At 43.4% G+C, this 15421-nt stretch overlaps 1 protein-coding gene across 7 annotated transcripts in view; it reads right to left on the bottom strand.

Moving 5' to 3' along the window:
* The window catches only part of ATP13A4 (ATPase 13A4), a 123041-nt gene that overhangs the window by 76559 nt on the left and 31061 nt on the right, over positions 1 to 15421 (bottom strand). For 6 of the 7 annotated variants that reach the window (XR_011503234.1, XR_011503235.1, XM_070509166.1 and 3 more), the window contains exon 2: positions 10211 to 10384. Coding sequence is in view for 4 of the 7 variants with exons in the window: in XM_070509166.1 (XP_070365267.1) it covers positions 10211 to 10384 (174 nt within the window). In the remaining 3 variants the exon portion in view is untranslated. The remainder of the gene's footprint in view (positions 1 to 10210; positions 10385 to 15421) is intronic. The other variant, XM_070509168.1, reaches the window with a different exon arrangement.

The following is a 15421-nucleotide window of genomic DNA, read 5'->3' as shown; positions in this document are numbered from 1 at the left end:
AGACCGAGCCACTGAACTGGTGGACCTGTTCTACGTATTGTGGAGCAGGCAACCCACCCCATGGCATACACCTTGACATAGCTCAGCATTACTAGATTTGCTTTGACCACGTCAAAGGGGGCTTTGTTATCAGAAGAACTTTGCATTCTAATAATAAAAATAGTTAATATTTATTCATCACTTATTATGTTCTGGGCACATAGTGCCATATTGTGTATTATTTCTTTTAATGGTCAAAAATCCTATGAGGTAGTAACTGATCATTATTCTCCCCATTCTACAGGTGAGGAAACTGAGGACAGTTGGTAACTATGAGAGAGGAGATTTGACCCCTTCCAGACCACCTCCTACCCTGCTCTACTCTCCATTTTGTTTAAAAATACAATTTGATTGATCTGCCACTTTTAGATTCAGCCTGAACTGGGACTGCCAAAGAACAAAGTCTCAATGAAAAATTTGGTAAGAAAACACATAATTTGTAGGTAAATAGGAAAACAAGTTATAAAAGTGCCATCAAGACCAGAGACCTCTGGCTACCAAGTGAGGACAATTAGGAAGACAGCTACTCTTGGTCCTCTTAAGTGCATTAAAATAGCATTAACCACTAATTTTCATATAATTACTTAGCAGTTTACAAAAACTTTTTGTCAGCTATCTTATTTTAGGCTCACAATTCTCCAAAGTGGTATTATCATCTCCATTTTGCAGATGAGAAAACTCTCCATCAGCAAGGCTGTAAATTGCTCAAGCCAGTCTGGTGTGGGTAGCAAGGGAGAACTGAGACCTGGGGCCAGGTCTTCTCACTCCAAATCTTATCTCCTTCCTCTTTGTTTCAACAAGTTGTCCCGTGGTGTTTGTGGTTCATGTGTGAAAATCACCTTGAATTCAGTACCACGTAACAAATAGCATCTGGTTTCTCACACTGTCTGCTCTCATGGTAGCAGAGAATCTGATTCCTGAAATCAAGCCATCACCCTTCCGCCCTGTGTGACAGCAAACAGAACTCTAGACTGTAACATCTAAAAGGGAAAGGCAAAGTGGACCATTGGAACTCCCCAGCTCTCGAAGGCCAGTGTTAGTTCATTGCACCAACTGCATGCTTTAGTCTAGCTGAGCGGGAAAGACTGAAATTCACCTATATGCCTCCATCTTATTATAGCCTGAGGCATAACCGAATCAAAGGTGCTTGGATATATTTGCCTTTAATCTCATTTCTTGTCATGCCTGTTGCCCCCAATATTAATTATAATTCCGTATAATGCAAAGTAGAATTCTATTGGCTACAAAAGGTACCACAGTGAGACAACCATTTTTCTTAGATAAGGCAATAATATTGACTTTTCTCTCGTTTACTACTCTATTAAAGACTCTATGAAATCATCCATATTTTTAAAAAAATTTGCCTGACTTTTTCAGGGGAAAAAAAGACAAGGAAATGGAGGGAAAGTGTTTCTATGTGAAATGGGCACACGGGGTAACATCATTAACTTCTCTAAGTTTTGGGTTAGTGCTGTCCAATATGGAAAGAGCACAGGCTCCTTCTGAGCTCATATCTCGGTTCCAAACTGTCTTGAAAATCACGGCAACTCTCTGAGCCTGATTTTCTTTATGTGGCGAGTGGGGATGATAATACCACATTTCATGGATGTTTGAAGGATTAAACACAATAATCCATAATGCACCTGGTCTGAGGTCTGGCCCAGAGCAGGGTACACAAGGGGTAGTTGGATATAGCTCTGTGCCTCATTTTCCACTGAATGTTCTTCTTGAGATCTTTCTGTAAACGTGAACTTATTTTCCCTTTAAGGAAACGAGAATCTCTGACAGTCTCTCTATTTATTTTTCCTTTCTGGAAAAGACGCCTCTTTACCCGGAAATGGCTATTTCCACTTCAGTCTGTTTCCCAGCTCTCTCAAGCTGTTAATGATCTGTAAAATACTTAAATGCACCAGAGGAGCTTCCACTTTAAATAATTGCTTTGTAATGCAAATCATCCAATCTGTTTGCCCAGCAAATCTAGACTTTTAACACCTCGAGTCTCATGGAGTACGCTTTACCGCCTCTTTATCAAGAGAATTAACCAGAGCAGTCCTTGAACTCTAAAAGGGTCAGATTTGAAATAGTTCAAGACTGCATTTCAAGGAATTGAATGTACACCGGGGACCTATGTTTGACCTGGACAGAAAGATAGAGGAGGAAATCCCGGCAGTTTTTATTTCCTGTGGCCTTGCACTTTCTGAGCCTGCAAATACCAGAGTAACTCTTATAACTGAATGAAGTGAGTGACCTCGCTCATCTTCTTCTAACCTCTCGCTGTAAGCGCCTCATCTCGTGGAATTTAAAAGCCGCGTTAACAGTCACTTTAAGTTCAGGCCAATGCTGTGACTTATCCTCTCGTGTAGGCGTTCACTCTACAAAAACGTACTTCTGAGCTTGCTTTAAAAAGAAAAAAGTAACCCATTGCACAGTTCCAAAGAGACATTAGGAAATCAGTACTTTTCACTTGGAGATGGATCCATTGCAATGCTAAAAAGTTGAACTCAAGCTGAGGTGAAGTACTTAGATGATTATGGATAAAGTAATGACTTACTTTTCTCAGACTCCTTCTAGAACACCGCACTACCTTTACAGACCCACAACTTGGGCAAAATACTGTTCTTTCTATATTTAAGTACCGTTTATTCTTTCTCTTTCCCCTTCTTGGACCCATTGATACTCTTGACAGCTTGACCTCATATTCCCAAAGTTGCTTCGCTGGAAAAAGTGGACATTGGCTAGAATGTGAGATTTAGTTATAAAATATAGAGGAAGTTCTAAGCATTGGAGAAGTCTCACACTAATTATTCTCTCAGTACTCCTGGGACACAGTGACCAAAATTAAAAAAGAGGGAAGGAGGGTGGCCAAAGCAGAGAAGTTATATGGCAAAGGAAAGGCTGTACCCATGTTTGCATGAAAAAAAAAAGAAATCCTGAACAACTCTGCATACGTTTTTGGAGAGATTGGGGTTTTTTGTTTGATTTTTTTTTTATAATGTTTTTCTGAGGTGAGAGGGAGCAGTGAATCAGCCGGCTCATTGTCTAACATATCTGGAGATGCAGTACATAGTAAGAAGCAAGGAATAAAAAGTTAAAATTAGTTGAAAAACATGAGTAGTGACCAATGCCCATGGAATGCCTCTGTGCCAGGCACGGTTTTCCTCTCACCACGTTACACATACCACCTCATTTAGTCCTCACAACAGTGAGGGAGGCACTATTGTTAGCTCCACTGAATGGAAGAGGAAATGGAGGCAGAGAGGGGTAAGTAACTTGCCTGGTATGGGCTGAATTCCCCCCAAATTCATATGGTGAAGCCCTATTGCCCAGTGTGATTGCATTTGGAGACGGGGCCTTTAAGGAGGTGATTAAGGTTAAGTGAGGTCATAAGGATGAGGTCCTAATCCACCAGGGCTGATGCCCGTATAAGTGGAAGAGACACCAGCGCTCTCTCTGTACCCCATGTGAGAATGTAGAGAAGGCAGCTGGCCGTCTGGGAGCCGGGAAGACAGGTCTCGCCAGAAACCAACCCTGCCGGCACCTTGGTCTTGGACTTTCAGCTTCCACAACCGTGAGAAAATAAGCGTCTGTTGTTTAAGGTGCCCTGTCTGTGGTGTTCTGTGATGGCAGGCTGAGCTAATACAGTTCCCAAGATAGGTCAAGAGCAACACTGGGAATCAAACCCAGGCAGTCAGGCTCCAGACTCTGTGCTCTTAAACCACTTCACAATCCTGCCTGTGTAGAGTCTGGTCACTGACAGGCCATGTTAAGAAAGATCTCTAGTTCCAACTCGAGTTCAACTCTCAGTAGAAGTTCTGCTCTCACTGCTTACAGCTATGGGACCCTGAGCATCTCTTTTAACTTCTCTGTGCCTCCATCTGTAAAATGGGGAAAAAATAATCTCTATCAGTAAACATAGAATAAGATAAATGCAAATGCGTTTCAAACTGTCAATCACCATATAAACGGATTTCTGGCTGGATGTCTAAGGAAAAACCAGACTGAAATGCGAGTGGGGGAATGAGATTCAGAAGAGGCAATGTGTACCTAAAAGAAACATACTACTATCTTCTCTTACTTTCTCAGACTTGACCTTTCACTTTAGTGTCTTTGTCATAAAGTGTTGATAGGGACCAGGAGACCATTTATTATTCAACTCAATTTATTTAATTGAATTAAATCCATATTGAGCAGCTTCTGTGGCCAAGTGCTACGGGCATTAGGGAATGAAAAGTAAGCCACGGTCAATTCTTCAAAAGCTTATAATCTAATAAAAGAAAAAGCTATAAAAAGGAATGTAGCATGGTGGGAAAAGACTCTGGATTTAGAGAGCCAGAAGACAGGTTCAAGTCCTTTGTCCACACTATCCTCTTTACCTGGACCATTCCCCATGCGCCCCTCCCCACCAGCCACCATCACCTTCTAACTCTCATCATCCTTTGGAGCTCAGTGAAGACTTTCCTGGCTTTCTTGACTTGATCAAATCCCTATTCTACAATCCGACCATAACCATGAACTTTTCCTAAGTAGCACTTATAACAGTGGATTTTTATATTTGTTTATGTAATGTTATAATGAACTCCATTAGGTCAAGAACCCTGGTTTTAGTAATTGTTATACTCCCTGCCCCCTGCCCACGAGCTACCGCTGTGGCTGGCACACAACCTGTGCTCATCGAATTTATGAAGGAAGAAGGGAGAGAAAGAAGGAGAAAGGGAGGGAGGGAAATCCCGGGTGACACTTACTAGGTTGCAAAGTTACTTTTTCCCTCTGTATCTTCATCTGTACAATAGAGATGATAATGCCCATTTTGCAGGGTTGTTATGAGAATTAAATGAAATAATCAATAAAATGCTGTTCTGTAAAACGTACAGTTAAAAGCATTTTAATACAAAGCAGACTGCAAAAAGCATTATAGCAGTCAGAGATGAAAATACAGAGCTAAAAGGGGATGGAGGAAAGGTAATTAATTCCCTCCAGAAATGGGTCAGAGAACGGATCAACAAAGACTTAGGGGCCACCCCATGGCCGAGTGGTTAAGTTGAAATGCTCCGCTTTGGCAGCCCAGGGTTTCGCTGGTTTGGATCCTGGGCGCGGACATGGCACCGCTCATCAGGCCATGTTGAGGCGACGTCCCACACGCCACAACTAGAAGGACGCACAACTAAAATATACAACTGTGTACTGGGGGGATTTAGGGAGAAAAAGAAAGAAAAAAAATGACTTGATAGAGAAGTGGTGTACGGCTGAGGAGTAAGTAGGGGTGTTTTTTCTTTATTTATTTGTTTTTGAGGAAGATTAGCCCTGAGCTAACATCTGCTGCCAATCCTCCTCTTTTTGCTGAGGAAGATTGGCCCTGAGCTCACATCCGTGCCCATCTTCCCCTACTTTATACGTGGGATGCCTGCCACAGCATGGCTTGCCAACCAGTGCCATGTGCACACCCAGGATCTGAACTGGCGAACCCCAGGCCGCTGAAGCAGAACGTGCGAACTTAACTGCTGCACCACCAGGCCGGCTTTAATAAGCAGAGGGAGAACAGCTACTTTCTGTATTTACTCTCTAGAGAAGTGGGCGAGTCTGTGCATGTGTGTGCATGCGTGCGTGTGTATGTGCATCAGGTGACTCCTCACCAGAATGTCACTTTGTAAGAACAGGAATTTCTGTTTGTTCATAGCTGTATTCCCAGTGCCTATAACAACGTCTGGTACATGATTGGTGCTCTGTAAATATTTATTGAATGAATAAATAAATGAATGAATGAATGGAGAGGATACGGAATATCAGAAGAAATTTTATGAGTAAAAGCATAGACAAAACAAAGTGTCTGATTCCCTTAGAAAATCGTGTTGATGTGGGGAGCCTGGGTGTGGAGAGACCAGGTTGGGGAGGAGGAGGAAGAAGATGAGTAAGGGATCCAGGAAACATGAGCACAAATAGTGGTGGCTGATGAGTACCCTGGTGAGCTCGCAGACTTGAGGTGCCATTTGCTGGGCTGATTTGTGGAATTTCTAAGTTTTCAAACTAAAGCCCCTAACGCTGACATCTTTAGGTGAGACTGAAGGAAAACTGCTCCCCTTTAAAACATTGACACGAAATGCCCTGAGTCAGGCCTGAAAGCCACTCATCACAAAGTTCTCCTCTGCACATTGTGGGTCTTTGACAACATGTGACATACAATGACAGTGAAGGAAAAAATGCATTTGTAACTATAATAAAGATGAAAACGAGGGAAATCATCGGGAGCATCTGAATTCAAAATGCCAATGAATGTAAATCGTGTCATTTGCATAGAAATGTGGCTTCCATACAGATATTGCTTCCAATTTGGAAGTAGATGAATAATGAATAAAATGCCACTTTTAAAATTATAAAATAAGAGTGTAATTACTCTTATCTTTTGGAAAGATCTCACTCTTCGAGACGCTTAATAAGAGAAGAACTGAAAATAAACTGAGTGCTAAACACTTGCAGTCAGTACGTCGTCGCCTTTTTTTAAAAATGTTAAGAAGTGACGACCTAATCAGTATCTGTGATAATGATCTGGAATTTTACCAGTGTGGGATTGATGATAAATACCAAGTACTGATTTTTTAATAACATGAGAAACAGATAGACAACACATTTCAAGTGGGAGTCATCCCGTCCTCTGTAATGGAAAGTCTTCACAGTCCAGCTATTATAATATAATTCCAATAAAATCTTTTTAAAGATGTCATTTTAATGCAAATAACCTAGCAGCAGACTTTTAAACTATTGGTGCCCAAAGCTTATTTTTCTCTAAGGCTCGGATAGTAAGAGTGTTTGAAATAATTGAGCTCTTGTCTAATTACATAACGACTAATTTAGAACCTCATTTATTTGGAGAGACTCTGGCATAGCAAATCCATATAAAATGACACACAAGAGCAGGTAATTAAAAATTAAAGTTGAAATCAAGATGAAAAAGGCAACATTTAAGCTGGTTTCGACAGCTCTGATTAGTCGTGAAGGGCAGTGAAATGGGAAAGGGGCTTAACAGACTTTCAAAGAGGTCAGATGATGGAAAGCAGCTCCCTGCGGCACCAACGGCTTTTTGAATGTTTCCAGTATATGTCCAGTTGCAAAGCTGACCATGGGCATTTAGGAGGGGTGACTTGAGTATGGATGAGTGTTGGAGTTTCCCGGCCACAGGATGCCTTCCCCGTGTCACCTGTCCTGAAAGGGAATGCCCGTCCTCCTGGCTGATAAGGAGAGGACACAGCATGCAGATGAGTGGGGCGCTCACGTACAGTGCATCTGGTCTACAGCGAGTCCTTCCGTATAGCAAGCTAGTGGAGTTGCCTGAGCAATACCACACACATACACTATCAAAATGGTCTTTGATAACTCATTTTACAGTTTGCGAATGGCTTTTACGTACATAATCTCACTTCATCCTCACACCAGCCCAAGAAAGAACAAATACTTTTACTAGGCCCATTTTACAAGCGGAGAAATCGAGGTCCTGAAAGATTAGGTAACAAACCTAAAGTGCAACACACCTAAGGTGCTAGGACTAGAGGTCAAAACTTTTGACTCCGAATCCCAAAATGCACCATCTCCTTGTTGGTTGATACTTTTTGACTTCATTCACACTTATTTGATCTTTCTTTCTCTTGTCTTCCTTTTCATTTCCCTTTATCTACTTTCTTTTCCATTACTTTCATTTTCCTCCCTTCCTTTGCCATTTTCTTGCTCATTGCCTCTTAGCTCTATCTGTGCCTTGACTCTGCCAGCAACCTCAGAGAGTACAGCTCAGCCAGCCAGATGTTCTCAGATCTGAGGAGTCTGGTGATGCACTCTGAAAGGCAGAAAGCCTTTCTCTTTCTGATGTTTCTGCTGCAGCAAAAGCATACTCCCCAAGGACTATTTGGAGGAAATGGAAGCACCTGCAGCATGGAGTTAAGTACTTTCCTAAATCCCACTTTTAAGCCGGAAAATAGTGATCTCATAGATCCTCAAGTTCACGTGGAGGGGGTTGATCTATGAAAGGATCCCAAAGATGTGGTCTTCCATAAGTTCTTATGTTCCCACTCTGAGCCCCAGAAAACAACCTCTCTTTACCCCTGCTCCAGCAAGACACTCAGGTTGTATGTGAGAGGACCACTTCAAACACTTTGCTAAATCTGGGTCATTTCCCTTGAGACTATATAAATGTATATTGGCTGAACCATAAAGCAAATGCCCAGGCCTCTATTCCTCTTCCAAGGACCACGTGAGCTCATAAATGGGATTGATGACTATCGACAGCAGTGTTTTACAAAATATGGTCCCTTACCAGAAGCCTTAGGATCATCTGAGAACTTGTTAAAAATTCAAATTCTTGGGCCCCAATCCAAATCTAATGAATAGAAACTCTGGGGGTAGGACCCAGCAATCTGCATTAATTAGCCCTCCAGATGATTCTGATACTGGCTGAAATTCAGGAACCATTGGTCTAAGTACAATCCATGAAAACAGCTGTGCCCTAGGAGCTAGGAGACATGGGACTTAGTCTTGGTCAGGCCACTATGCCTCCTCTCCAGGCCCCATTTCCTCATCCATCAAATGAGGAAGTGCTCCTTGGTGAGCACCAGGCATTCCTCTCATGGATATTCTGTGAGACTTCATGGAGTGAGGCGGCAGTGGAGTGGGGCTCCCAGCCCAACATCACCAATGTGACCTGCTCTGACTCCACAATAATCTTGCCTTCTTAAAGTCTTAAAGTTTCTTCTCCAAGAATCTTGAATTAAATTATAGTTGAACTTGGGGGGAGGTGCCTCAGCTATCATGTCAGCTAAGCTGGAGCATAAAACAGATGGTTCTTGAAGCAATCAGGATCCAGAAACAAAGGGTGGGGCTGACCCCAGTGGAGCGAGTCAACAAAGACAATCTTCACCCAATTCCCAATTTCACTGAGGTCCAGCTCCAATTCTGTTAGATTGAAATGTGTATTTTCTTGTTGTTGTTGAGGAAGATTAGCCCTGAGCTAACATTTGTGCCAATCCGCCTCCACTTTGTATGTGTGTCACTGCCACAGCATGGCTGACGAGTTGTGTAAGTCTGCGTCCAGGATCCGAACCCATGGACCAAGGCCGCCGAAGCAGAGGGTGCCAAATTTAACCACTGCCCCACCAGGCAGGCTCCTGGATTTTTTTTTATTTTGGCCAGTTATAGGACTTATTGCTATGTGCCCTTCTGGCTGTATTGAATAGAATGCTTATCTAGAGAGATTGCTCTATATAAAAAGAAGCTAACAGCCCAAAAGTGGCTGATTTATCAAGAATTTGGTTGTCATTCTGGGTCATGTGGGTTGACGCATTGCCAGAAACACTCAGTAAAAGTCAGCCAGAAAAGAGTCCTCTGTGAGACTGTACCTTGACTCTCATCAATAGGAACATCCACTTCAGCCTGTCAGCCGCCATACATTTATGGGCTCCCTGCCGCATGCAGGAACAGAGGATGCAGCCATTAACAAGTCAGAAGTGTCCCTTCCCTTGTGGAGCTGACAGTCCCGCAGGACCGAAGCACACTGCCTAAGTGTAATGAGCGCTAGGAGGAAGTGTACTGGAGCAAACTCATGGAAACTCACCTAACGCCAGGACTTTGTATTAATAGAGAGAGGCGATGACCTCGGGGATCAGATGGCTGCATTTTTTAGTCTAGCATAACTGGATGCAACGCACTCCAATCAATAACCATGGCTCTCTCAAATGAGTAGGGGAAGACAGCATCCTCCTCAGAGGGGTGCTCTCCGTCTCCTCCCTCACCTTTCCCCATCTCTTCCTCCAGTGTCACTCCAGCGGAGGGGGGCTGGCATAGGCATGGATATGTCAGGATGCAGGGGAAGGGTCAGAGTGAATGCTGTAGTCTGAAGCCCGACTTAACTACTTCACACTACCTGTTATTTTTAGCTATTAACATGGATATTCCCTGCTCTATTATTCACAAAACTCAAAATTTTTAAAGGAATACCCTGTAAAATAGCTCTTCTTAATCAAATCCCATCATACACAAATTATTGAATTCTTGGTCAATAAAGGCAAGGCTGTGACGGAAACTGAGCCTGGAGCCTCCACCTGCCACCTGCCTTGTGCACGTCTCCCCACAACCATCCCATAACATGATGTCCAGGAGAAAAGGCCACCAGGTACAAAACCAGGTACACACTTACTGTTGTCCTGAGCAACACGACGTCTGCTTCCTGCAAGGAACACGGGATGCAATTTGCCCACACGTACCAAGCAGGTCTCCAGTAAAACACCAAGGGGAGGATCCCAAAGGAGAAGATAGATCCAGCAAGGCAGAGGGTTTTCCGGCAGCCATGAGTCCGGTAGCCAAATATCTCCTGGGGCAGAACCAAAACAACCCTGAATGTTGGTTAAGCACAACAAATAGCAAATGAACAAATTGAGATTTTGGTGATGAAACTAGGGCCAGAGAGTACAGAAGTTGAGCAGGGTGAGAGGTTGAGAGAGTGGAGAAGGGTCCCTGACAAAGTATAAGACGTGATCCCAGGCCTCCAAGAAGTGGCAATCTAACTGGGAAATTTAGTTTCTACAATTTGAGCACCAAGCCACCCTGTGCCAAGCACTATGCTGGGTGATACGTTACCCTGTTTAAGTCTCACAAGCACGCCCTGAATAGAATAATATTACCCTCATTTCCTAAATGATGGGACTGAGCTCAGAGAGGCTGAACGGAATGACTTGTCCAAAGCCACATAGCTAGGAAGTTCTGCTACCAAATTGAAACTCAGGTGTGTCAGCCTCCAAATCTTGAGCTCGATCCACAGCCTTCACAGACATGATGATGAGCCACATGACGGGAGGACCAAATGACAGCAGCGACCAATGATTCCCTTGGCTGGGACCAGCAGCCTTGTGGGCAAGAGGGACTAGAACCAGGCCTTGAGTTTGGAGTCAGGATTTGGTGAAAGTGTTTGACCACAAGAGGATGAACAACCAAATGCCCGCCTGCCTTTGGGAGTTTAGGGTAGCGCTATGCATTCCCATCTCTTCTCTTGTTCAGTAACAAAAAGAATTTCACGTCAAGGGGGAAAAAGCATAGAGACCATTTGGTTTATTTCAACTCATGTTCACTGCGCACCTGCTGTGTGCCCTGAGGGGATACAAGACCCTGGAGGATACAAATACGAACAAGAGTCTTACCTCTACTAAATTTATCATCTGGACAACCTTCTTCCTTCCAAGGAAAGCCTGGGACAGAAGGGAAAGCTACCCCTGAAGTGTACGGCCCAGTCCCACAACTGTCTCCCACAAAGCCACAGGGACATGGCTGTAAACCACAGGTATCTGGTTACAATGGCTAAAATTGAGAGGAAGTAGAGAGCCCTGGTTAAAAGCACATTCTCTGCACTAAGACACTTTGGGTTCAAAGCCCAGCTCTGCCACTTACTGAGTGTGACCTTGAGCAAGTTATTTAACCTCTTTATTCCTCAGTTTGTCATCCATAAAATGGGGGTGATGATAGTACTCACTTCACAGGGTTGCTGTGAAGTTTAAATAAGTTAAAATGTGTAAGTGTTCTGTAAGCGTTTACTACTACTGCTGCTGCTGTTGCTGCTATCGTTACTACTACTACTACTACTGTTACTACTATTGCTACTGCTACTACTGTTACTACTATTGCTACTGCTACTGTTACTACTACTGCTACTGCTACTACTGTTGCTACTATTGCTACTGCTACTACTGTTGCTACTATTGCTACTGCTACTACTGTTGCTACTATTGCTACTAGTAGTAGTAATAACTACTAGTGGTATTGCTACTAGTAGTAGTATTGCTGCTGCTGCTACTGTTACTACTACTACTACTACTACAACTACTACTATTTTACTGTTTCCCCTGTAAACGAATGTTCAGGTCTAGAACATAGACCTGAAATTCTACCCCCTGGTTGATTGGCATTGAGATCTAGGAATTCCTCATGTCGATAGTCCTGCTCTCGTTAGAGCTGCCTGTTAGGATAACAAGGGAGCTGGAACATGCTACTTGACATCCAGCAACCTGATGAAGATTACACTATCAGGAAAGTTTCTGTGATCCCACACAGAAGCCGCTCTTGAGTAATTGTTAGGTTCCTTCCTCTATCAGCAGCACATCAAGGTGCTGAAAGGCTTCCTCAGGTATTGTCCACATCTGACACGCCTTTGATAAAGTGTTCACATTAACTCGGAAATAACAAGCTTCTGAATGAATTTGCAGAGCAGAATGTCTATCCTAACGTGAATACTCTTCTGTCCCAAGCTCAAGCTCTCCCGATGCCAGGCCTAGAAAGGCCCTGTTCCCTCCTTGTGCCTGATGCAATGCATTGTTGATCCCACACTGAGCAGGGTCCCATCCAAAATTCCATACCTGTCCTGAGTCCGTCCCACCATCTTTTCCCACATGCCTTTTTATGTTTCTACGCTTTGCGATAGATCAACTACTACCCTCCAACCCAGGCATCTTACTGGCATTTTAAAATATTATATTTAAAAGAATCTTTGTATTGCCATTGAACCCCCATGTAACATGCATGAGTTATGCTCATTCCACAGCCCAGACCTCCCTGTTGCCATGCGTTCTTTCCAGGCTATGCAATGAGAGCCCTCTGTAGTTCCCAAAGTGTCCAAAATCAAGTAAGGAGGAATGATCACCTTCGTTTCCCAGCTAAGAACTGAAGTTGAAAGTTATATGTAGCAGTTATTACTAACAACTACTTGGTAACAATAATAGTAGCTAACATTTACTGAGCCCTTAAAAGCGCTTCACCAAGCACTTTACACACACTCTCCCATTTAGTTGAAAAAGATTAAATAAAGTTTCCCAAGGCACAAAGCTCATAAGTGACTCAAAACTGGGCCTCCAGCCTAGACCTTTGCAGCAAACAGAAGATCATGTGAGCTGGCCATTTCTGCTCTGAGGCTTTTCTTTCTTTCTGTTATTTTGCCAAATTTTTTTTGTACCCACCAAATAGCGGGCATGTACTAGCCACAGAGATGAATACAGCAATGTCTCTAGTCTCAAGAAGCTCACTAGTTTAACAGAAAGAGAGACATAAACAGAGACGATTGAACAATGTTAGAGCAATGAAAATATTATACAAAGGCGTGACTATAAATTGTCATCTGAATGGGGTGCTATTGATAATAACACCGGAACAGCACAGGTAGACCAGAAACACCCAGGCCAAGCCAGGTGACTACTCCGCTAGTTATACCAGAGCGTTCCTCTGAAAGCCTACCTGCGCTCAGTCCTGTGGACGCTACAACCCCGGTTAGTAGCTCATGACCCATAATCCATTGTCAAATTTTCAGTAGAAAGGTGAGAGTAAAATGGACAAGGGGTGTTCAATTATTGCTTGTTGAAGTGAGTTGAATTATATGACTTGAAGTGAATTGCATTGCAGGGATTGTTAATAGATATTGAGGTTTAAAATTGCCAAAATTATCATGGCGCTTTTTCTCATCACCCGGTAGCAATTTACTTTCTACATTGTGGAGTGCCTTCCATGTCTCTGAGCATGCTTGAGGGAACTGTCCCTGCTACCCTGCGTTCCACCCGCCCTTCCATCCCACAAAAAGGAATCAAATAGCCAAAAAAAGAATATCGGGAAAATGTCAAAAAAATATTACACTAACAGCAGTCTACGTGCGCTGCAGAATCGCACACTGTCCCTTCCTTTCTCCCCCTCCCACCCACAGATTTTTCTCCTCCCTGTGTCCTTGGGCATCTAGATCTTTTGCATCCCTAAGGGCACAAACTTCGGCTTCCAGGTGTCCAGGCCTTCTGCCCTGCAGAGTCTCTGTACTTAAGTCCAACTGTTCTCCCCAAAGCAATGGTTTAAACCACCTCAGCCAACAGAACCGCTTAAGAGTCTACAGACCCTCTCCTCAGAAAAATAAACAGAGACGCATACACATAAACTTCTCCACAGAGATTCAGGAGGTTCCCAGAGTCTAGATAAGACCTTGCCCTAAAGGGTTCATAAGGCTGAATCAAGGCTGATCTTCCAGAATTTATGCTCAGTGCTTTACCTTAGGGTCTGACACTAGGGAAGCACTCAGTGAGGGAGACATGTGAAGACATGAGCACCTGGAAATGCAGGTGAGGGGACAACAAGAGCAGGGCAGTGGCTGACTCTAAGAAGCTTCCTGGGGTGCTTTCATCACCTGGGGGCTCACCAAGTCCTGAGCGTGGCTCTCAGCCTTGAGCCCCAGAGACTGGAGGCAGACCACGTCTCACAGGGAAGACTCAAGTCAACCAGGTCTCAGAGACTGAGGTGGAATGAGAACGGGAGTTATATGTAACTGTCACACCAACCCGATAAACATACAAGTAAGTATTAAGAGTTTGTTCTCTCCCCAAAGGCACCATCTCCACAGTCAAGATCATCCCACCAATGGAATCATATGCAAGCATAGTGCTTAAAATGGGCTCTGGAATCTTCTCTGACCATCTCCCATCTTGAGTGACATGCCTCCTTTAAACATATTAACTCATTCAATCAAATTAGAGTCAAATCCTTTTGGCCTGGGAGCCATTTATTCTCTTTAAGACAATGCATTTCTCTATTGGATTCATTAAATATCTGAAAGTGTAAATGATGCCTTTTTTATTTTATTTTTTGAGGAAGATTAACCCTGAGCTAACATCTGCTGCCAATCCTCCTTTTTGCGGAGGAAGATTGGCCCTGAGCTAACACCTGTGCCCATCTTCCTCTACTTTATATGTGGGACGCCTGCCTCAGCATGGCTTGATGAGCAGTGTGTAGGTCAGTGCCCAGGATCGGAACTGGTGATCCCCGGGCCACCAAAGCAGAGCGCGTGAACTTAACAACTACACCACCAGGCCAGCCCCTAGATGATTCCTTTTTTAAAAGTTTACCTCCCTGAAGATAATCTTTTCCCTTATTTCCAAACTTTTGGTGTGAAAAGAACGTTTCACTATAATTTCCATGCACTACAACAAATTGTGCTAAATGAATGCGATTTACCTCACTGCTTACCCCAACCCCAAACCCTATTCAAATTTCTGCCTCAGTGGTTTCTTGTTTGCCTCTCTTTCATGGGAAAAGTTGATTTTCTAAGCATCCTCTCAGCCATTTGACTTCTAGATCCAGATGAGAAATTCTCAACCTGAATGACCTAATCCAGAAATCTTCAATGGGAGGCTCAGAAAGAATGGCCTGCAGACAGGCTTTTTGTTGGCCTGCCAAGTATTTCTTAAAACTTTAAATTGACCCCTCAGTTATTTTCACATAAAAATTCTGATTGCTACCTTTTCTTTAAAATAAACGAGAGATCGTGAGCACACTGTGCCCACCTTTTTGCACTGTAAGAGTCAGCTGGAGAGAGAGAGCACCAACAGATATGCAC

Source organism: Equus asinus, chromosome 5, assembly GCF_041296235.1.
Source record: "Equus asinus isolate D_3611 breed Donkey chromosome 5, EquAss-T2T_v2, whole genome shotgun sequence".
Taxonomy (NCBI): domain Eukaryota; kingdom Metazoa; phylum Chordata; class Mammalia; order Perissodactyla; family Equidae; genus Equus; species Equus asinus.
The sequence above is the reverse complement of the archived record's forward strand: the minus strand, read 5'-3'. Positions and strand labels throughout refer to the sequence as shown.